At 39.7% G+C, this 24,025-nt stretch overlaps 1 protein-coding gene across 1 annotated transcript; it reads right to left on the reverse strand.

Moving 5' to 3' along the window:
* Positions 1-4,238: 4,238 nt before the first annotated feature.
* WDR1 (WD repeat domain 1) lies at positions 4,239-24,025 on the reverse strand. Its single transcript, XM_055795604.1, has 15 exons — positions 23,777-24,025; positions 23,367-23,488; positions 19,558-19,648; positions 16,454-16,601; positions 14,916-15,096; positions 13,374-13,451; positions 12,585-12,665; positions 12,233-12,466; positions 11,338-11,427; positions 9,908-10,062; positions 9,164-9,251; positions 7,866-7,976; positions 7,194-7,367; positions 5,928-6,072; positions 4,239-5,613 (listed from the first exon to the last, which is right to left on the reverse strand). The coding sequence occupies exons 1-15, from the start codon at positions 23,790-23,792 to the stop codon at positions 5,504-5,506; spliced, it is 1,824 nt and encodes a 607-aa protein (XP_055651579.1). The 5' UTR covers positions 23,793-24,025; the 3' UTR covers positions 4,239-5,503.

A 24,025-nucleotide genomic window follows, 5' to 3' on the forward strand; every position in this document is an offset into this window, starting at 1 on the left:
AAGAGGTGTGCTAGTTTTGCAGGTTTACCACCTGGCACCCATCTGTGCGCAGACATGCAATAAGCAAAGATCTCGATGCTGTGTGGATTGCACACCAGGTGAAGAACCCAGTTAGGATAACAACACTTCCTGGTCTTGGTCCTCACAGACAGGCCTGTTCCCAGACCCCTGTGTGTGCTAGCCTGCTTGGAAGAGGGGAGGGGCGGCCACCAGGAGGAAGCAATATTAGGGTCTACCTAAAAACTGGGTGCATTCAAGTCCATAAGGCTGTGATGGGACCCACCCAGAGCTGCTGAAATAGTTGGTCAGTGAGTGTGATTACAAGATAGTTGTTATTCATGAAAAAATCACGCTTGTCGTGGAATGACTGGAAAAAGGCTGATGCACCCAACACACTGCTGCAACTTTGAATGAAAGGAAGTCCCAAGGAACAGGGGCTAGTTCGCTTCCACTGCAGTCCCCAGAGGGATGAAGGAGCACTTCCCATTGGCATTTAATCCTAAATGCTTGCAGAACAAAGGAATAGCCAACACAGACTTTCCACAGGCAAATCACACTTGACCACTCGATAGCTATGCACCTTTCCACTGACCTGCACCTCACCACTGACTGAAAGCAGCTATAAAGTGGCACACCCGGACCTGACACACCTCCTCCCACAGGTGTCTCCTTTAGGAAGCTGAGTGATGTTGGCTGGAGGAATGGACCCACCAGGCTGGGGCTGGCAGAGCAGCAATCAACTTCACATCCAGCTGGTGGCCAGCAGGTAATAAAGTATTCCAGGGGGACAATAGTGTTCAACCTCCTCCTGCTGGTAAAAGAAAATGTAAACAAGGGACAGTGGCCACAGGATACAGCTTAGGACTCTCAGGATGGACATTAGGAAAAACTTGACTGGAACAGATTACCCAAAGAGGCTGCATAATCTCCAGACTTCTAAGTTTTCTGAGACTTGGCCTGAAAACATCTGACCTGGTCTAGTATTGCCCATAGCCCTACTACATACATGAGATTAGACTATATGGAGGCATGGAAGGGCATCTTCAGGGTCCCTTCCACCAACATGTCTATGAACTGGTGTAACTGATTTCATTCCTGTCAGTAAAAATACTATTTCAAAGGAACTACCTTTAGTATGCAAAACCCATACATTTATTCATTACGGTCTACAACCTTCTCAAGGGGGGCAGTGGAAGGGGAGGTGCTGATCCCTTCTCTCTGGTGACCAGCATTAGGACACAAGGAAATGGGATGAAGCTGCATCAGGGGAAATTCAGACTGGACATTAGGAAAAGGTTCTTCACTGAGGGGCTGGCTGGTCACTGGAACAGGCTCCCCAGGGAAGTGGTCACGGCACCAAGCCTGTCAGAGTTCAAGAAGTATCTGGATGATGCTGTAGTCATATGGTTTAGTTTTAGGTGGTCCTGCGAGGAGCAAGGAGTTTGACTTGATCCTTATAATCCCTTCCAAATTGAGATATTCTATGATTCTTTCAGTGATTAGCTTCATTCCCAAGACCCTCTGGGAAGATTTGCACTCTTAGCACAAGTATCTGCTGTGTACATGAGAAGATGTGACTTGTTCTCAGCCCAGCCAGTTAACTCACCATTTTGCTCCTGGGCACAAGGAAGGCACCTTTTCCTCCTCAGTATAATTTCATCACAGAGATAGCCACAGCTGAATTTATCATAGGCAAGAGGTTTGATTGGCAAATCCTTCCTTGTGCCACAACCTTGAAACAGTATCTGCAGTGACATACTAACACCTACAGTAGGAGGCATTCTTAAGATTCTCTGTTTAGAAATGTAGCTTCAACAAATTCAATTCCGGCTTGAAAGATACAACAGCTTTGGCATATTGCTCAAGGAAAATATTCATGTAAATATAATTTAAATAAATTTAAATTAAAAAAATAAGATTTTCAGGCAGTTATCCCCACTCTGAGAAGCTCTAATGGTTAAGAACAAAAGCATTTAGCCGAGGAACAGAGGTGCCAGAACATCTGTTGTAGGTCTAACCATAATTCTATCATATACCCAACTTTCTACTAAACAAGGATTTGTGTTCTTTACCTTTCCATTTACCCATTGCCAATTAAAGATCTCATTTAGGATTTGCTGACGATATGCCACAGAACAGCTGCTGTTAGTTTCTGGCTGACAGTATAGGCCAGCTTCTTGGAAGGCCAATGTTCTCTACAAGCACAGCATAAATGGAACAGGCAATCGGGATTAAATCACACTGCTAAAGGGGGAGGGGAGAAGAACGCCTGCAATACAGCCTTGTGAGGAATTACTGGTCATGTTAGTTCTCCAGATCTATCCCTGGCCTAATTAAGCTGCATTTTCACTGTAAAGCAGGCGAGCTGCCAGTCACAAAGTGAAACCTGCTTTCCAGTAACTGCCAGATAGAGCTTAAAGGTTTCTGTTTTAAGCATGAACATACTTTTAAGAGTGATGGGGCTTGAAGAACCATGCTGGGGCAGAGCTTGAGCTAGCATTAAAATACAACTCTTTAATATAGCAACACCTAAGGGTTTTTGGGGTTTTTTTTGTTGTGTGGTTGTCTTTGTTGGTTTTGTTTAGTTTTGGTTGGTTTTTTTGGTGTTTTTTTTTTTTACAGCCTAACTTCATATTTACTTCAAGGACTGCACATATTTCTTTTTAAGGTCACTACAATCTACACAGTATTGCTGAAGAACAGAATTTGGGGATTATAAAGTCAGGACCTGACAACAGTCCACCCCAGTTTATTCCTGTTTCTCTGTTCCTGAGCAGGCCAAGGGGTCCATAGCTCGCCTGCCACCTGCTGCCACCTCCACACCCTCTCTTGTCACAGGCAGAACAAGGCTCACAGAGATTGGGAAAGAAAAATGATGGCAAATACAATTATAATTTGTCCAATGGAGAGAAAGGCTTCCATTCCTACACATACATTATATAGTCACCCTGACAGCAAATGGCTATCCCTATTGTTTTGCAGAAGCTGACACTCTACGGTTTTCAGACCAAAAAGGATTGTTGGGGAAAAGCCTTTTGCTTTATACAGCTAAGGAAGAGTTCACTATTTCTTTACCCTTTAGAAAAAAAAAACACCACACACACACACTTTTAAATGTTATACACCTAGCATTTTATCAGTGGGAGGCTCAGTGAAAGAAAACTCAACTTTGGGTTGTTTCTGCAACTGAGATTAGAAAGCATGAGTCATGCTGTAGCTAGGTGCTCCTGTCCCATCGCTATTTCTTAACTTTTGAGCTTAGCACAAGGCTTTTTCAGCCTGGGGCAAACAAGTAATGTAGGCGCCCTATTCAGAACAGTACAACTGGGCTCCTTCAACTCTTGTGGATGCAGCACAGGCAGAGCACAAACTATCAGCCTGTACTATGACATTTAGTCGAACTGCAGAGGATCTTTTCAGTTTTGTACTCAGGATTTGCTATCCAACTACAAAGACTGTATTAGTCCTTAAGCAATTAGAAACTCAGGCCATATTCCAATAAACAAATCCAATGGAAGCTGAAGCACGAGCAACCACCCCCACAGGCAGGCATCTAAACATAAGTCTTAGTACAGGCATTCCACATGAGCAGTATTACAAGGCTTCCAGGAATCAAAAAATACCTCATCCTACACATCACCTATCAGACAGGGTGTACAAGCTCTGATGTACAGCAAAGGATCCACTAGTAGTAGTAGCAGGCTTCAGCAAATGATGCCATTTCCCCTCAAAAAAATTTCCACATTTTGCTAAGAGGCCCCCAAAAAGCTGGATTTGCCAGTGAATTCTGCTCTTTGCCCATAGGCATCTGCATAATTTTCTCCTCCCCACCCCTCCTTTTACCATTACTTAAATGACAGGGATTCAACTACAACAAAACCCCAGTGAACAGATGCAATAGTAAAACAAGTTTTAGGAGCTAGACACTAAGATATCTTGTTAATTTGATTCTTAGGCCTAATTTCAAGCATGCCTTTTTCCAAATCTTCTCTTGTCCTTGCATTGGTAACAGACATGCAAAATTGGTAATGGAGAGATACACCAAGCACAAAGAAACCATGAGGTAGAATATTCTGCTTAGATAAAATCTGTCAACTGTTCTAATGTTGGTTTGCATACCAGGGAATATCTGACCACCACTCCCTAACAAGAAATCAACATTTATCCTTTTAAAGGTGTTTCACCAAGTCATTTTTGACAGGCAATTTTTTTCAGCAATTGAGCAATGATCCACAGTATGAGAAGCAGCAAAAGCGCTTTATTTGCTGTAATTAGTGTCATTAGAAATATGATTGGTAAAAAAAAAAAAACCAACACACAAGTCCACACAGAAAAGAAAGCTTAATAAAAACCAAAGAGCACTGGAAGGGTGATGGTGATGACTTAGCACAGAAAGGTTTAAGTCTTCCAAAATTCTCGATAGCAACAACTTCTTTTGGCCACTTAGAGATGGTAACAAATCTTCCTACTGCTTTCCATGAGTGTGCTCCTCCACTCTTGTTTGACTGCTAGCTTCAAATCAATTAAATGTGTTGTAGCGTGTAAGAAGGGAACTAAATACAAGATCGTGGTCTGTTCACATTAGATCACAGCTTCTATGCAACTGCTCTGCACATGCAAAGGTGTAAAACTTACTCCGCAAACATCATCTTCTCAAAAATCACTTCAAGTCATAACAGCGCTTCACTTGAATTCCTGTATTTTCAAAAAGGTGGTAAAGTACTGCATTTTTTTGAACAATAACATGCTTCACCTCCTTCAAACAGAAAATATCTTTAATCTTTGAAACAATTATTTTCTGACATTGAAATGGCCACACATTCTTAATTCATGAATAACAGGTGTGTTTCTGAAACAAGAAGTTGCCACAATGATTATTTGTAAACATTATACCCACAACAGTAAGTACATCAAAACCCCACACTTCCACCTTAAAATAAACCACAAAGCTTTGACATGAAATACATAAAAAGTTTATTATGTATGTACCCCATTGTTATCTGGAGGAGATTTGAGGCAACAGTTTGGTGCAGTACAGAGAAGCAAAGCAATATACAGTAGCTGCACACAGCTTGATTGGTTTCAGAGATCACAACTAAATACTCTTACTATGACCGTTAGTACAGAAATGTTCTGTAATTAGAAAAAATGAGAAATATTACTCTCATGCTACACAGTCTCATGTTTCTTGGTTAGAAAAGGACAACTGATTTGAGTTTGAATCTTTCAGGCCTGAACCTTTCACACCAACTTGCTTGGCTGTTGCCTCTGGAATGTTCAGCACAAAGGTTAAGCTCCAGACATAATTTAAGTGCTTTTCATGTGCAAACCGTTACTGGCTAAAGCTTTCAAAGTACATTTAATTACAGATATGAACACCCTGTAAAGATATGAGGATATGATAGCAGACCCAGAGGCCAATACAGATTCTTTAAGAGAAATGCTATGTTCCACTGCAGTAGTTCTAGTCCCTGATTAGGTCCTTCCAAAGAGAGGGCTTATTTCAATTGTAGGAGATAGACCACTCTTTGACAGAAGCATCATGGGATGTTGTTACCAGAGTATGTTCATCCAACCATGCCAAGCCGCTTACATGATGTAGCCTGTGAGCATCTGTATGGCAGCACAAAATAACAAAAAAGAATTAGGAAGGTTAAGCTGACAAAATAAAAATAACTTCAGCACATATTCCAAAAGTGATTTTCAGCTACATTAAATACTGCTAGTGTATGTTACTTCATAGTAACTTTAAAAAAGAAAAACCAGCAGAGTACTGGCTATTGTAGCTAGATAAAGATTAACATAACGGCTAGATTTGTTTGGGAACATTCAAAGCCTGCTTACCATGAGTTCTAGAAAGCAGGTACTGTGCTGGATTTCAAGAAACACTAGCAACTTTCAGAAGTACGATACTGAAGGAAACATACCTGGTATCTTTACTCTGGTCTCTGGATCACTTACGGTCCAAACATATACCATCATGTCCATACCTCCAGAAGCAAAGTGTTCATTGTCTGGTGACCAGGCAATACAAACTATTTTTGCATGGTGTCCGTAAAAGACATTATGTTCCTATTTGAAAGTCAGAGATACAGTGTTATTTTGTTAGTCTAAGCTATTTCAGGAAATCACTGACTTTTAATGTGTAGCATCACAATAAGCTACAGCAAGACTCCAGACAACATGTATCTTAAGTACAGATAGATGCCCTAAACAAACCAAGTGATGGCTTCATTTTACGCTGTTTCTTGAAACACTTATCAGGCCAATAAAATCCAAACTTTTTGTAAAAAGTACTAAGACTGGATCTGTAAAGTGCATGTGCAACAAGTCACTTCTTGCTTAGTCACTTTTAAAATAACCCCACAGATGTTCCTAAAAGCAAAATTATTTCAATTTTTACTTAGAGAATGAAACGCTTTTGTGGAATGCATCCTGCATTTTTTACTTCAGTGTAGTTTCAGTCAAAGCTTAATGACTTTATACAAGCTGATCAGCTGGGCAGTCAATATGTGTAAATTGCCCATTTTTTGGTTCTTGGTTCAAAGACACTAGATTGAAAGATAAAGCAAGATTCCCTGACCTAATATATCCCTTTCATTGCTTAGTTCTTACCATAGAACTGTGCACTACAGCCAGCAGAATTTTATTGCCAACTTTTTATTTATTTAATTACATTTTGTTGTACTGCATGATTCTTATCAAACGGAGCCTGCATTCTTGTCCATTTTACAATACTGCATACAAATTCTAACAGGCATTTTGTTGACTTTTTTTCCTTTAAAAAGCACAAACCAAAAAAAAAACCCCAAACACACTAATTCAGCTGACCTGAATAAGGAACCTGCGTACTTTGTAGTCTTTTGTATTTAACTATTGCTAGCCTGTGGAAATCCAATTTCTCCCCCATTTAATTATGTGTTAGCTATTAGACAGGTTTGCATGTTTGCCCAGTAGCCAACCTATGGTGTACGTTTCCTCACCTATTCTTATGTTCTGGAGGCTTCACATAGGCTGCTGTGAAAAGCAACACTAACGCAAAGTACCAGGTAAACACAAGTCACAGAAACAAAAAATACAAAGAATATTTAACAATTAAGTCTCACCAGCTACACTGTATTTTACAACAGATTTAGACAGGAGATGCCAGTCAATTTGTTTTTAAACAAAATTGCTAATACAACAGTTCTTACCGCATAGCCATCAGTGACACTAAAGACAGTGACAACTTTGTTTGCATCACAGACTGCAAGAAAGGCACCATCGTGAGAATATGCCAGGTCTGTAACAGGACCTTTAGCTTCCAAAGACTTATTATCATTTTTCAAAGAGGTTCCTTGGATTGAATATAAATGGACATTCCCATCCTGCAAATTAATAGTGAAGAAGGAGGAAGGTAGAAACAAACCAAAAAAGTCATTTTACAATAGAAAGAGGAAGGCTTACAAAAAGTTCCAGAAATTCAGTATCAATTCTATCTGGTAGTGCTTATATTTAGAAATAGTTTAAAGAACCTTTATGTATATAAGGAACTCATTTATGCTAGCTACAATCTACCAAGCCTAGAATATAGACTTGAAATCAAGAATTTGCCTACTTCAAGCACGCACTGGTTAAAAACAAATTCACAATGTAAAAATCAGCAAATACAAGATAAAATGAAATAGACATTAGGCTACAACGGTCAGAGAACCCAGGGCATGAAAGCCCAGGACCACCAATTACACATAGTTTACTTGTTACAATACAGCTGTTGTTACGAACTGCTACCTACCACATCTCAACACAACACACCTACTATTGTTAAATGCTTCTGTTACTAGTTCCAGTGTTCAAAACAAGAGTTTTAGGAAGCTGAACCTTACCGCTCCTCCCACTGCTGCTGTCCCTCCTCCAGGATGAATGGCTACAGCTTCGGGCTCATACCCAAGGTCATCAATTGCAAAACATTTTTTCTTATCTTTCATCAAGACAATCTGCAAATAGAAACCCAAGACCCTTATTTCAAAGTGCCTAAAACCAAACTATAACTAATCCAAACTGCTTGGTCATCAATTGCAAAATTTTTTCTTATCTTTCATCAAGACAATCTGCAAATAGAAACCCAGAAACTAAGACCCTTATTTCAAAGTGCCTAAAACCAAACTACAACTAATCCAAACTGCTTAGTCATCAATATAAGTCCACTCCAATTGCTCAGAAGTTTAGTATATTTTGATCTTAGAGAAGAGTTTAAACTCTAAAACAAAAAAAAAAAAGCAAAAATAACAAAACAACCAAACCCAAAAAGAAATGCTTACGTGCTGTGACTAACTAATTTGCTGTACTGGAGTACTTATGCCCTCTAAATTGGATAGTGCAGGGCATGTTCTACTGCCTTCAGCTTCACCTCATTTGGCTTGAACATCAAACAAATATGGACAAAACAGTATTTTTAACAATGCTTACTGCCTTCTGGGTTCTCTGTTAAAGGAAGGGAGGCAGAACGAAATTAGTAGCAAGTTAATATTGCAATTAAATTTTAAGGACCATTTCCTATCCTGTTCTATAATATGGACAACTGGGATTATAACTCCCATAGAAAACAGGTTTGGGCAACACTTCTGAAAGTCCCAAGCATAAAATTAGCATCCATACAGAAGACACAAATCATTAGAATTTAAGCATGCTTTGATGCAAGATAGCCCTGGTACAATCTCTCTGGTTTTGCGTGATACGAATACTACTGGCAAGCAAACTAGAGCTACCAATGCTGTACAACAGCATTACTTAATTAGATCAATTGGGGGAAAAACCCACCCACCAAACAAGAAACAACACAGGAGCTTTCCTTTCCCCAAAATTGTGTCACTTAACAGATCAGGCAAGAGCAGAGTTCAGACTGGTGGAGCTTTCCAGCACAAAGCTGTATTGACAACAAATTCAGATGAGGGATCATATGAAATTTAAACCTATACATAAGACTATCACATTGGTACAGGATGCGGAAACACAAGCCTATCAAGTATCCTGCGCAATTATATTTCCCATGGCTCTTATCAGGAAATTCTGCAGATGTGCAAGGTGATCCTACACTAGATAGATCTGTCAGAAACCATCATGTTACCATACATGGTATTATTAACAAAGAAATTACGTTGATAATCCACAAGTTAATACTTACTTGTCCAATGCACAGAACTACAGTATAACCACCAGGACCCACAGCTAAACATTTTGGTTGAACATCCATTTTCACAGCATCCTGGCCACTGGAGGAAGGCATGCCAAGGTGGAAGAGCAGGAAGGACAAAGCAGAAAAAAATTATGCCATATCTATCATTATTTCAGATTGTCTATTCAAATGATCACCCACTAATGATCAAGAACATGCATAATGATTTTTTCTTAAATAATCTGCAAAGTTTTGTTGTTTACTGTTTAAAGCATTAGTACCATGCTCAGGCAGTACACCTTCAAAGTGAAAGTTAGTTACTACATTAGAGTCTGATTTTTTAAAACTAACTCGATCTTAATTGGATTTCTTAAAAGTTTTTTGCTTCAGTTGTGATGTCCATGGAGAAACAGCTGCTTCTCACCCCTCCTAACCACATTTATTACCAATATTCCTGGATATTTATGAATCATAAAATGGATGCCCTTCCCACAGTTCCCTAAGCCATCCAATACAAGGCAGATCTCTACGTAACCTGTGGAAGGGATAGATAAATTGAAGAGCCTGGGATACATTTCCTGCTGTCACAGAAAAAAGCAAGGTTGGTACAGCAATCATTTCTACAGTTTCCATGGTAACTTAAAACCTGAATTAATTGCAGCATAGAATTATTTACCTTATAAATCAACAAAACTCTTGCTGTAAAATAATTAGGGCTGCCATACTACAACAAAAGGTAACATTTTAACTAACCTGTAGTCCCTTTTGCTAAGGTTGGTATAGCGCACGGTGTCATCCATACTGCAGGTGACCAGCTGATCCATTTCATCCACCGCCATTCTAGAAACCTGGTTTGTATGGCCTTTCCCAGAAAAGCCATCATTCTCTCCAGTTTCAGAATCCCAATAATGTGCATAATAGAATTAAGGAACATTTGAAGATACTGGTGCAGTTAGATACAGCGTCATAAACAGTTCAATAACTGACAGGTAGCTAAGGGCAGATGGGACCTCTTTGAGATTGTTTAGTCCAACCCACTGCTCAGATCAGCATCAGCTACAACAGGCTGCCCATTCTGCTGGGTTTCGACTGCCTCTAGGGATGGAGACACTACATCTCCCTGGGCAACCTGTCCAGGGTTCAACCAAATCACATACCCTCAAAACATTTATTGAATGAATCTCTCATATTCTGTAATGAGCTAAATGACCTACCACAAACAGCAGCAAATACTAGAACAATTAGCATTAGGTCTGAGGATAGGAAATACTTTTTGAAGAATTATAGTTAGAAGTCCTGCAACATTGGCTTTCCCTGATGTTTTATGTTAACATCAGTTTGAACTATTAACACTATACTACAGCTTTGTAAACATGACACATGTTTACATAAACACATGACAGTTTACGCCAATGTGATACCATTTTAATGCATCATGGCAGGCAGGATGAAGGACTGCATTTTTATTTATAAGCTTCAGATTAGTGAAGAAAAGCCAACAGTCTTCTAGCTGAACACATCCCAACCTCTAACATGCCCTCTGGGAACCAGGCTGCATTCCCAGTGTTTTGCTCCAGAAACAAACAGAACTGAAATAAAGTCTCAAAAGAAGGACAGGTTCTCTTCAGTAGTGAGAGGCCTGATGACATTTGGGATACCAAATAAAGAACACAATGTGTCACAGAACTTCAGAAAACAAAAAAGGTGGGAAAAAAACAGCTGTAAAGAAAAATGCATATTATGGATCAGAGATAGGTCAACAGGAGTTTATCTTTCTTGTACCTACCTGATCTGAAAACCTAGATACATGATGTCCAACACATGCTAAGATGTAGCTATTTACTGCATGTAACAACAGACAACAGTACATATTTTGCATGTATGACAGAACATGTAGAAAGTTAGAAGAGGCTAATTTACATATTTGCTTGCTTCTCTTTATTAACAATCTACCACAAAGAAGTGACAACTGGAAATCAAGAACTGGCTTATGTTTTGCAGGCAAGTGTAAGGCAACCAGTAAAATAGGCAAGTTATGGGAAAGCAAAATAAACTTCTTCAAACATAAAATATTCATTTGTGTCCAATAAGCGTAAGTTTTTGTCTTTGGCAAAGCTTTTTTCCTCCTAATGAGCTCTCTCGGACTATAAGGCTAGAACAAGCATCACTATCATTCAAAGGATATTAATATGACCATCATTACTTCCAGAGTAAATATAGGACTTCCCACCATTGTTATGCACCGTAAGACACTGAATGGACTTACTGTGACCCTGTGAATAGGACACAAATCATTATTGATGGGCAAATTTTCATCCTAACACATACTCGAGTCAAACCTGTTTGAGAAGAGTTATGATAGGTTATTCAGAAAATAATGTATTTTATTCACAAGCATTACAGGTCACCCAGAATACAAATCACTAATTAACAGTGCAGCCATTTAACTGTTGCAGCATAGCTATTTTCAGGTACCACTCCTTGAGGAGAAAGAATAGGCATCATGAATATCCTTATTATCCTGCTAGGCCAAAATACTTTCACGCACTTTTCATCAACAAAGTTTGCTTGCACAGTGATTCAGGGAAGACTACTAAATACAGTCATGTACCCACACCAACTACCAGAATTACAGCTGCAATATCAAGAATCTGGGACGTCTGTTTCTAGTTCATGTAAAAATATAAGTTCCCGTGAGAGTACTGTGTCAGCTTACTCTTTAAATCCTAAAATCGAAGCTCAATTGCACAGTAACCCTAGTCACCTTGTTCACAATATACTAGTTCTAGCAGAAAACTACTGGTGATGTCTCATTCTCTCTGCACTGTACTTCCCCGCCCCCCCATCTCAAGAATGCTGAAAAGCTGCTATTAAAGACTTAATGACCTTAACTGAAACTAAAATCAGTCTGTATATTCGCACAAAGCACAGTACCACACGAATCAAGAAGTTAAAATGTTACGTGTGTGTGGCAATGCTAATTTAACACAACCATTTTTCAACAGCTACTATTCCATCTAGCCAACTTCAACCACAGTGTCATTTATTGCAGAAACTAGTGCAAGAATAGAAGCTTACCTTTATGATACGTGAAGGCTTATTTGGATTGTTCTTGTCCAAATAATTGATATAGCCAGAGAGAGAGATAGTCAGTAAATGATCTTTTTGCCACAAGCAACCCAGCTGCTGATCCAATACGTTTGATCCCATGTTAAAAGTACTGACAACAGAATTAGCACCGACATCCCAGATTTTAGCAGTTTTATCTCCAGAGGCAGAAAGCAACTGACTACTGTCAGGGCTCCAACTAATCTGCAAAAACAAATGTCACTACAAGATAGTAAATGCATTAATTGTTGCAAGACTTCACAGTCCATGAACTTGGTAATGAAATACTATGGACCACTTGCACAAATGAAATTATACTTACAGCATAAATACCTCCATCATGAGCTTTGCCTCCACCAAGAGCACACATTTTCTCTCCAGTCTTCCCATCATAGACAAAAATCTTAAGAGAGCACAGACATATAACTTAAAGGAAAAAAACAAGAACTGAAACACTATTACTTGTACTGTACAGATCATTCTTTTGTTAGGTAGCATGCTTGCAGTTTTATCAAACACCAGATTTTTGAAGAAGAGGCACAAGTTTTCCTGCATTTGATACAACAAAGGAGATGACAATTGTAAATAATCACACTAAGCCACTCTGCACAATGGATCCTGATATCTGACATTCTGGAAGATCTTACATTTTTTAATTCCTGCTGTGATAGCAGCTGTTTAGCACTGCAGTCACAGGAATGTGCCTTCTTGGAAGGAGGAGCTACCTACGGTAACAGTGTCACTGTCAAATGCCCTTTGACATGGAGCAGGGACTCCACATGGAGCTGGGTTGCTATCCGAGTTCAGTACTTCAGCCAGACTTCTCAGGATTGTAACAAGAACATACATGTTTCAAAAGTCTAATGTGTTCCAGCCAAAATAACCTGTAATACGCTCGGGAGGTGGAATGGGGAAAAAAGCTGAGTGAGAACAGTTTGGCTGACGTCAGCTGTTACACCTTTATAGAAGAGTACTTAATAGTTTAAACCAGTCACTTCTTAGCATGAAAAAAGCAGCAACATTGATTTTACAATACTAATCTTATTCCCAAAATGCACAAGAAAATCTTCTCATGCTCAAATTGCTACAAATAGAGTTCCTTGCTTTGTACCTGGCCATCTGCACTAGCTGTAGCAAATCTGTTCCCATCAGGAGAAAACCTCACACAGTTCACAAACCGTGTATGGTCCTGTAGGAAAAAAAGAGTAAGAATCAGCATACAAAATAAGAACAGAGCTTTACATGCATAAGAGAGTCCAGTAACAATGAAGTTCTCTTTCACACAAGCCATAAATTAGCTGTGTAGGAGATGCCTGCTGTAGGGAATGGCTACAAAGCAAGTCCAGCCTCTCTCTGAAGAGAATCATGGGGATCAACAACGGACCAGGGAAAAAACTGTGACATCAATACTGATGTAGTTCAAACAACACAATACCAGATAAGTACCCAGTTTCAGAGATAGGTAGGAAAAAACCCTCAGCTGCAGCCTAGATGCAAACATGGGGTTCTTCCCCTCTGGTCACTGAATTCTTCTGCAACATTCTCCAAATTCTGACTCTTGCTTCGTGGCCCAATTAAGTTTCATACACAGAAGAGTACTTTAGGCTTCTTATTGTAAAAAACGCATGAATGAAGAATAAGTTTTATTATTTTACTGCAATTCCATTTCTGGGAGACTGCATGAGTGGCAGCTCTGTGAAGTAACTAGGCAAGACTGATGTATACTCCCCAAATAGACTATTCACAAGTAGGAGACTATTCAAACCACGCTAACTAAAAAACACGTGTTAAACAGGGAAGCGCCACAACGAGGCCAAAGCTCCCATGCAAAGAGATTTGGGAGACTATTTTTAGTGTTATGAAAGGCAGGTTCTAACCTACTTTCTTTAACTACACTTTTTTATTTCCTGATGATACCACAAGTTCTACTCTAAACCACAGAACAGCCCATAACAGAATCCCATGTACCAACTCAAATACCACTTTCAAAGGAAGACTGAATCACATACCAGTCGAAGCAGCACGGGTAAGCAATTCAGACTTCAGAGTTCCAAAAGAACCAGATTAGCAAAACGCAAGTATCAACTTAAGTTCAAAAATATATTAGGCAACTACCTCATTTCATTGGATTGCAGACCTTAAAACAATTCCTTTTCTAGAACTGGAATGGAATCCTTACTAAAGTCAACATATGAAGACTACACAAGGCACATACTTAAGAAAATAAAAGGCCTACTACTGTGTTTTTAAAAATAAAGAACATTTTGAATTTACTACTGCAACTACATCCAGTATCTCTGCAATAGTTTTTGTTTGGGTTTTTTTTGTTGAGTCAAGGGACATGAATTCTGCCATGAGAAACAGCTGCAGCAGCTTTTGGCTTTTTATTTTCTTTGGCTTCCAGTAACAATTAATGTCTTAAATGTAGTAGGTTCAGACTTCATTTAATTTACACGAGAGATTTTAACTAGTAGAATAAAGAAACAAAAATAAAGAGTGAAAAGGAATGTTGAAACAAGAGAATTGACCGTAGATGTTACATATCCATTCCTCGCTGTAGAAATTTTTTTCTACAAGAACCGCAAGCTTGTTGGAAAGCTTTTAGTTAACTTGCTGCACAGTTTAATACAGACACATCTAAACTTAAACTCACACTTATTGTAAACTTGAACTTGAATGGCGGTCCCTCAAAGAAAGCGGCGCAGTTGTCATCACTGCCAGTTGCCAGACGATATGGTCTCGTTTGTTTAATGTCCACACTATTGATCACTTTGTTGTGCCCAGTAATCTCACCAACAGAAGAACCACTATCCCACAGGAACACTGCTCCAAATCTAGTTAGAAAAGCACACAATAACTACAACTCATAAAGTTACATGTAGATTAACCCCTCTAGCATCTGTAAACATCAGATATGAGTGCACTCAAAGAAAAGAAATTAGGTCATCTCGTTAATCTCATGCAAGTGCATGACAGTTCCCTGAAGGCTGAGATCTTGCCTGAGAGAGAACTTAATGTTCAATAGGAGTCATCTGCTGAAGGGGAAAACCGATTTTATGTGTAAAGCTTCTAAAATTCAGGGATCCAAAAGATACTCCTCTGTTTATGAAAGAAAGCAGTAAATTATCTGCTTAGTGACTATGCAGAATGCAGAAAGCTAGGATAACAATGACATTGTATCATTTACCTGATTATGTAACCTAGATTGGGTACCACCACTTTTACAAATATTATTACTTAAAGGTTTAAGGACGAAGAGTTTTAACAGCATTTTTGTCATTCTTAATCACCTTAAAAAACAATACCGCAGCACAATCAATACAGTGGTAATAAACTGCCAGAGCATCTCTATTAAAAAGGGTTATATAGAGTCACTTCAACAAAATTCTAGACTGAAAGTGCATTCACCTAAGAGTAAACTGGTAAACTTTTTGAGGTAGGAGAGCAAATTTATATAGTATCTACCCAAGGACAGGTGGGGGTTGATGGAGCAATGGTGGACAAAGACTCTGTCCAGTAACAGGACACAGTGCATGACTGTGATTAGAAAAAGGTGAAGAGGGTGAGGGAACAGAAGCACCTGTTTGGACATTTAGGCATAAGACTACCTAGTCTGGACTCTGCCTTAAAGATCTGTCAGTCTTTAAACATTAAAGAAAGGACACACACCTGACTGAAATGGGAACCTCACTTAGTTAGGTAAGGACAAATGGTTGTGATTTTCTTTTACTTATCATAGTAAGGCCTAAAAATATGGGCATGTTGCTGAGGGAGAAAATACAGACACTTTTTTCTGTACTTTATAACTCTTATTCAGTGATGTCCTCTCAATTTGGGAGGGGTGAAAGAAGAAGAATTGTCTTGTGGTTCTCCATACTCTATCAGAATTAAGACAAAAAAACCCACCAAAAGGCATACTGAACAGCTGTCACTGAACGAAATACCCACCTCTTAAAAAAGACCTACACAATTTTCAAACTGAGCAATTCTAACAGAACTGTATTTTCAAAGGAGCTTTACAGATGTCAAATACTGCATAAAGAATTCTGCTGCAGAATAACTTGAAACCTAAACCAGGAACAAGCCATGATTTTCTTCCGTTGAAGTATTAAAAGCTTTCTACAAAGAACCTGCTTTATTAGAATACAGATGTTTACAGTATGTATGTACACACACGAAAAAGTTACTTACTTTTCTCTTCCTTCTCCAACCACAGCAATTCTCTTGCTGTCTTCAGTCCAGGCTAGGTCCTTTATTTTTCCTGCAAATGGCTGATACTCATACTTCAGTAGGTGTTCCTTCTGTGTAGTATCCCAGATTCTTAGCTTTCCAGAGACATCTGCCGTAATAAAATGAGTATAACTATTTGTTGTTCCAGCATGACTCAGTCACATGACTCAGCAATCTGCCAGGATACAGATTTTCAGCTACACTGATCACTTGTACAAAGGACCTATTATTCTTACCCTATTCCAATTACTACAAATCACTTGTTTTAGGAACGCTTAAGACTACATTCGTTTCATCGAACTATGTTTTTAACCAGATAGTAAGATTCAAGACATGCAGCAATAAATACAACACATGAAGACAACTTTTGCAAACACACATCAAAAAATTATGCAGTAACAATAGGAACTCTAATCAGCTGGTGTGTTTTAAGTAGCTGTGTTACACAAAAAAACCAAACCCCAAACCAGCCCCCCTGGCAGTCACAAAGTAGCTTACCCACACTTCATTGGGAAGTACGTTGCCCTACATCTACACTAAGACAGCAATCCAGCGGACAGTGGCAGACACTGAAATTCATACCTCAGCTTTTTTGTACCTTCAAAGCAAACCCTTTCTGCATAAAAATACCATGTACATGTAAACATACAAAGAAGTTTTTGCCCATCAAACTCTATTCATGCACATTCATCAGTATACTTTTTCTATACAGAAGTATGTACACACTTAATAGTGCAGGTATGCACATGCAACGTCTGCATTACTACAAAGGAATCCAACAGAATATTAAAAAATGATAATGTCACAAGCAGCAGACATAGCACAGGTTGTTAACAATTTAAGACTTAATATAATGAAATCTTCCCTGGTCACAGTTTCTCCTTTCAGTATTACACAGCCCTAGAACTTCTTCAGTTCAGAGCAATTACTGTCGTGCAGCATTATAACCAGAGGAATCATTCTACACAGACAGCTTTACACGTCTCTAATGAAATCCACAGAGCAAAATTCCATTTCTTTTCAGAAAAGCCACTGTTTTAGAATAAACCATGTGCTAAAATATATAAACTTTACCTCAGCAGAATGCTTTTGAGTTCTGTTCACATTTTTGGTACATTCTTACATTTCAATTTAGACATACAGTAACCCTGTATCTTTGAGACCTGATCATGGAGTAGTCTTCTCCACTTCTAAAAGGACAGATGCAGAATCCTTCATTTTACACAGAGAATTTGTTATTGAAGCAGAACTTTAATGTGGACTTCAGAATCTAATTGTTTGCTCCTTCTATTAATAGATAGGACGTATATAGCTTTAACTCTGTGGTATCTCCCATTACTACATCTGTTACGCTGCAGTAAAAGAAATCACCGTAAAGAGCCACAAAGCATCCTGCCAAAGGTCTGTCTCATCAAACACATGAAGTATTAATGCAGGTTGCACGGCTAACGCAGATTTATAGATAAATGAATCTTAATGATATACTTGGAAACAGCTTAAATAGCCTGATACTATCTTCAGACCCCATGCTCAGCAGTATCACAAAACTATTTATAAATCACATACACAAGACACTTTTTAAGGGAAATACTGAAGCCTAAATTCATTTACTCTGGTATGACACACAAACTTCTGAAGAGTCAACTGAATATTCCCCTGTTAAGGAAGCAAGGAGCTTCCTTATGCTGAATATTAATGAAAAACTTCTTGACAGATCAGGCTCTGTATATATTACTGTTCTTTTACAGAGGACTGAAAACCTGCAATGCCACAAGAACAAAATAGATGGATATTCTGAGGGTTAAGCACAGCACAAACCTAGAACACCAAACCTGTAGAATAAAGAATGCAATCTAGATTTGAAGAAGTTATTCAGTTTGACATATGGTCCACACACAAGACTGTGCCAAGAAAATCCTGGCTCTGGTTCCTTTCAGATGGAGGGGAGGGACCAGGAAAGAAGAAAAAAAGCTGTGCTATCAGTGCTCTTAAAGGTTCCCCAGTACTCAAAAGATACATATTCCAATTTATATTTAAAAAAATATCGTTCCCTTTAAATTGCTGAGAGAGAAACTCCCATTCTACCACATGAGTCTACCAAGATCTGCACATGAGTCTGGACTCCCTAAGGAGCTCATAATCAGAATGCTTTATTTTCAGATATATTACTAGAAAGTATTTCTGGGTTTGGGCACATTATTTGCTGCTGAAGCATTTCTACTTGATAACGGCAAGCAGATTTAGAAAAAAATATCACAGAGTAACTGCTAATATTATTAAGAAATGGAGGTTATCGTATTGTATTTGTCAATATTCTTCAACTGTCTACCAGTCCTCCTGAAAAAACATCTATTATTTGAAGCAAGCTTCTATTAAAAGAGTTTGTTTAGCTCTTCCTAAGTCAAAAACTGCAGCCGTTTCCACTAGCAATTCCAGAAATTAACATTAGCCACTCTCAGACTACTGATTCACGTGCATTACATGGAAACTGAGAATCAGCCTCTTCCCCTGCTAACTTGCCAAAGAAACCTTTGTTTAGTTCAGGTTACAAATGTAAGAGAAGTCATGCCAAGTCTTGCCAAGTTTGGTCAGGAAGAAAGGAGGAGGGAAAAGAAAGGAGCATATGCTCTTCTAGAATCCCTCCCCTGCCCCCAAAGTATCAACATCTATTAACAAACAGAAACAATGGTCCTGTATTTCAGAAATAACTTTTCATTCTGCTGCATACACACAAGTCTTTATTACACTAAGATTTTTTTCTCTTTAACACTTCACACTAGGTATTTAAAGTACATTTCCGGGTTCTTCTTAATTTAAATAATTTTTTACAAAGATCAAGCATGTCACCAAATTCACTGCTTTAGTGAATGGTTAGAGGAACAACTACAGAAGTGATTCCTCCCTCAGGCACATATATATAATTCCACTGAGGCATGTTACATTGACTACGTAGAGCCTGTACATAAACGTGAAGCGTTACTACTCTCTTTTGCAAGTTTTGCATCAAGCACTTTCACAGCTCTGTCCATGTATCTGATACATCATATGCACCACCGATACCTTACCTCCAGATGCTATGTAGAATCCACTGGGAGCATACTTGGCAACTACAACCTGATGGGCATGCTCAGTGTAGATGTCAGCAATTGCAGGATTCTAGTTTAAAGGGGAAAAAAAAAAGTTACCAAGCTGCATTGCCCAGTTTTCAAAGGAATGAAATCAGACATTCAAAGACAAAATTCAGAATTTCTTCTTACATGCCTTCTCACACCCTTCCTTCCAGGTCAAATTGAGTTATTGCCTAAAACTGAGAAATGCAGTACATATTGCAGAACACTGCTGTCCAGTACCACTAAAAAAACACACTAACCCCTAACAACTGACACAGAGCATTTCCTCTAACAGCCAGAACTTCTGTGACTCTTTCCTCTCCAAGACCTGCTGAAAGGTAGAAAAACACTCTCCAAAAATAACAGACCAAGCATCGGGCTTTCTTTCTATGGAGCTGGCCCAGGTAAAGCAGTTACCCACAATACTAAACACTGCTGTGCTTTGCAGCACGCATCCAAAAGTTCCACTATAGTTGAGAAAGAAAATTAAGCATACATTGTATCAAGAGTTGTACTGGAATTCTGAAAAAAAAATCACTGTCACTCCATCATAGCTCTCTCTCTTCAGTCTTAAACATATTTATAGAAGCTTCAGGCTGGACAATAAAACTGACTCTGTGTCTCAGCTGATCAGTAGCATTAACACCACAGAGGTGCCACACAAAAAAAGGATGACATCAAAGCTCTCAGATTTAACTGTATAAAAAAGTAATTCTGCACCTCTTCCAGATACACTGCATATATGCTACAACAATAATAGACTATTCCCTAGAAAACATTTTCTATCAGTTCACAAGTACCTTTGAGCTCCAGAAACTTGACTCATACAGTCTAAACAAAAGCCCATTTTAACTGCTAGAATTAATACAGATTTAACCAAAGCAGAAAAAAACACCTGATGTTACGGTATGACTCAGCCATCCAATAAGGAAAAACTGAAACACCCGCTCTGTGTTAGAAAGCAGACAGTCTTCTGCTTCCAAGAGTTCTTGCTATTGCAGTGCTGCTACATCTCAGGAGACAGAATACAGCTTACTTAGGCAAGAAGCAGCTCTCTTTTTCATTCCTGCTTTTACATTGCTCGAGTGTGTTAAAGCCCTACTTAAGTCACAATCATGCATTTACAGCATGCACGTCACTCTCCATTTTGCACGCAACTGGATTTTATCTAAGCAAGACAAGATAATGTTTCCCCCATTCTGTAGCTGCATCACCTACAAGTTCAGGGACCTCAAACCTCCACACACTTTGTTAGTAATGGCATACGTAAGTAGCTGCTATCTTACAGAAAGAAGCTCTAAGAGTCCAGGAAGCTAAGATGATGAGAAAGTGGAGTTAAAAGACTAACTTAAGGGGTTAAATGAAAGAGACTCCCAAATTTAGTAAACAGATTCTGGGAACAGGTAATAAGTTAGAGCTGTCAAATTAAGTGCTGTTTATTTGATAATATTATTTCTGCTTGTAAAGTCAGTTTTCTAACTTGTCCGTCTTTCCTATCAAAACCCCCATAACCACCCACTTCTAAAAAGAGATCTTAGTGTTAGCTGGGACAAATGCAATACCCAGTACTAGATTCAACAACAAGAGTGAGTTTATGTGGCTAATTTCGAACACTGAAACAAGAGCCACATATGAAAGTGAGCAGTTTAAGTTCCAAGCTTCAAAGTAGGCTTAGACCCATGAAGACGATAAAATATTAACGAGGTATGAAACCTCACAAATATCACTTGTTCTTCTTACAGTGCTTAGTCCAGTACTGTTCCAGGACTTTTACTTGTTAAAGAAAGTCTCTAGATCATGCTCAAATATCAAGCATTAACCCCGAACGCTATATTCATCACCACTGATTAACTAATACTAGATAGCTTCAAACTTGAGGAAGGTGATCACTGCATTTTGATGACCTGTTTGTTGTTTTTTTGGGTTTTGGGTTTTGTTTTTTTTTTTTTTGTTTTGTTTTTGTTTTTTTTAATTAGAGCACAACCATCTCATTGGAGAACTGTTCACACACAAATCTCCCAGTATTTCATTTGGTTGTTGCAAACTATTACACAGGCCTCAGTGTTATTCTGAGAAGGCATGGCACTACATTAACAGTGGACAATTCCATGCTGGGTTAGGAACAAACCACAACATTCTCTGTCACAAAAGCCATAGCATGGGCTTTGGTCAGTTTTTGTGTCATTGCTACAATACATTCTGTAGCTGTCTGCAGAGCATCACCTGTCAATTATTAACGGTAGCAGACTTGACAGGTAAGTTTGTGTACTGGCACACACTACACCATAAATCGAAAGAATTAATGACTTCCATTCTCAACTTCCCTTGGGAGTTTATACACGCTACATTTCAATTCCCACAATCCCACCTCACCTGTACTCAGATCACGCCATGCACTCTACATTCTGGCTTGCACTGGGACTGACATTTGCACTGGGCTCATTCAGGAAGATAAAAGCAAGTTGTTTTCTTCCAATTTAACCCACAAAATAGGGTCAGATAAGCACTAATCACTGTGCAAGGGAGGAGGTCACAATCCATAACTCAGGCAAACTGTAACATAAGCAGAGTGGCTTTTCTCTCTTCTCTCATCACAGTGTGTGCCATTACAAGGTTTAACTGGAGCTTCTGGTTTCAGAAAATTGAACTTTTCTTGATACCGAGAGCAAAACACTATTACAACAATATTATACTGAGACACTGAAACCAGAGTGTAAGCTTATTTCTGGGTTTAAGTGGATGAATTTAGATGGATATCAAACAAGAAATTTGCAAATAATTGAGTTATTAGAAACATTTCTGTATTACAGTGTGACAACAGAAAAATGCCTGAATATAGCGGGGGTGCTGAAAAATCAGGAAAACCGCTCATAAAAACTCAGTTTACAAGAGTAATTTACAGAAGCAGCCATAAACAAATCCATTGTTGTGGAGAGCTGAAAATTCCAGAGAGGTATGACCGGCCCCCTTGCAGCTCTCCTCACTGCAGGCCAAATCTGCAGTTAAGACAGGAAAGAAAACCTTTGGGAGAATTTGATATTTTTTGAAAACCAGTAGCAAGACAATAGCCTAGACTTGTAATGCTTCCTCCATACTTCTCAAAGGGATGCCATCTTTGAAAAGTAGTAATTTAAATAACTCACTTAACATTTCTCTAGTTAAGATGAGAGAAGAAAAAAACTCCTAAACTTCCACACCACCGGAAACATTAACTAGGGCATTCTAGTATTAATCGATGAGAAAAGTTCCCTGTGACCAGGGCTGAGAACTCGGTGCACCCAGCTCGCCACGGAGTCAAGCAAATGACAACTGTTTTGATTCCTGAAGTGCAGGGAAGAGAGGCAGAGAGGGGGAAAGAAGCTACGGACTAATGAATTTGAACATCAGGGCTCGCAACTATTTGCATGCTTCTCTAACAAGCCAACACAGCAAATGTGCATTTATTAGGCAAACACAACACTCAACTCCGTAACAGTGATACTTAAGACAACCAGGGCCAACCAGGATATACTAGTCTTTCTTGTATAAAGCCTATGCAAAGAGAGGGAGAGAACCACACATTTTACTGGGGTTCTCTACAGGGTTTTACAGTCGCTGCCGATGGTGTTACACCTGAGTCATGCACCCTGCTTATTCCCCTGATGCTGATCCCAGATCTGTGACCTCAATTGAAATTACCAAGTGTGAATGAAGCACAGGCTATCAGAGAGGGGCTGGAAAACAAAATGCAACTTATCAAAAGCAAATAAATTAGGATACATTACATCAATGTTCCTGATGACGACACATTTTCCATTGGTATAAAGAAAATTGTTGCCCTTAGGATCACCTCCGATAATTTTGGAAACGCCTCGTTCAACTTGCGGGAGGCTGGCGAACACTTTTTCTACGGGAAAAGGAAAAAAAAAAAGGGGGGGGGGGAGGGGGGGGGGAAAGAGACGTTTTATTTCTTCCCGTTCCCGGCCGCCAGCCGAGCAGCTACACGCCCTGCCGGCAGACGCGGTCACTTGTTGCTGTCAGGGGGCTGCGAGGTGCCGCCGGCTCCGCGCCCGCGTCCAGGGCCGCCCGGCCGCCCCCCAGCTAGAGGGGCTCCCCCCCGCCCGGCCCCCCTCCCTCCCCAGCCCGGCGGCTCGCCGCTCCGGCCCCCCCCCGCTCCGCCTGCGCGGGGGCTTACTGATCTCGTACGGCATCTTCGCCCACTTGTTACTGCGGCGGGCGGTGGCGCTGGGAAGGAAGGGCTGGGAAGGGCGGCGAGCGCAGCGCAGCGGACCTGCCTCTCGCTCCCGCCGCCGCCTCAGCCCCGCGGTGCCCAGCGGCACGAACCAGGAAGCGTCCGCACGGCCCGCCGCTCTCCCCTGCCTTTGACCATATATAGTCAACACTGCTGGCGCCGCGCAGCTCCCCGCCAGCCCGCGCCGCGCTC

The sequence above is a fragment of the Falco peregrinus genome, chromosome 2 (genome assembly GCF_023634155.1).
Source record: "Falco peregrinus isolate bFalPer1 chromosome 2, bFalPer1.pri, whole genome shotgun sequence".
NCBI classification, from domain to species: domain Eukaryota; kingdom Metazoa; phylum Chordata; class Aves; order Falconiformes; family Falconidae; genus Falco; species Falco peregrinus.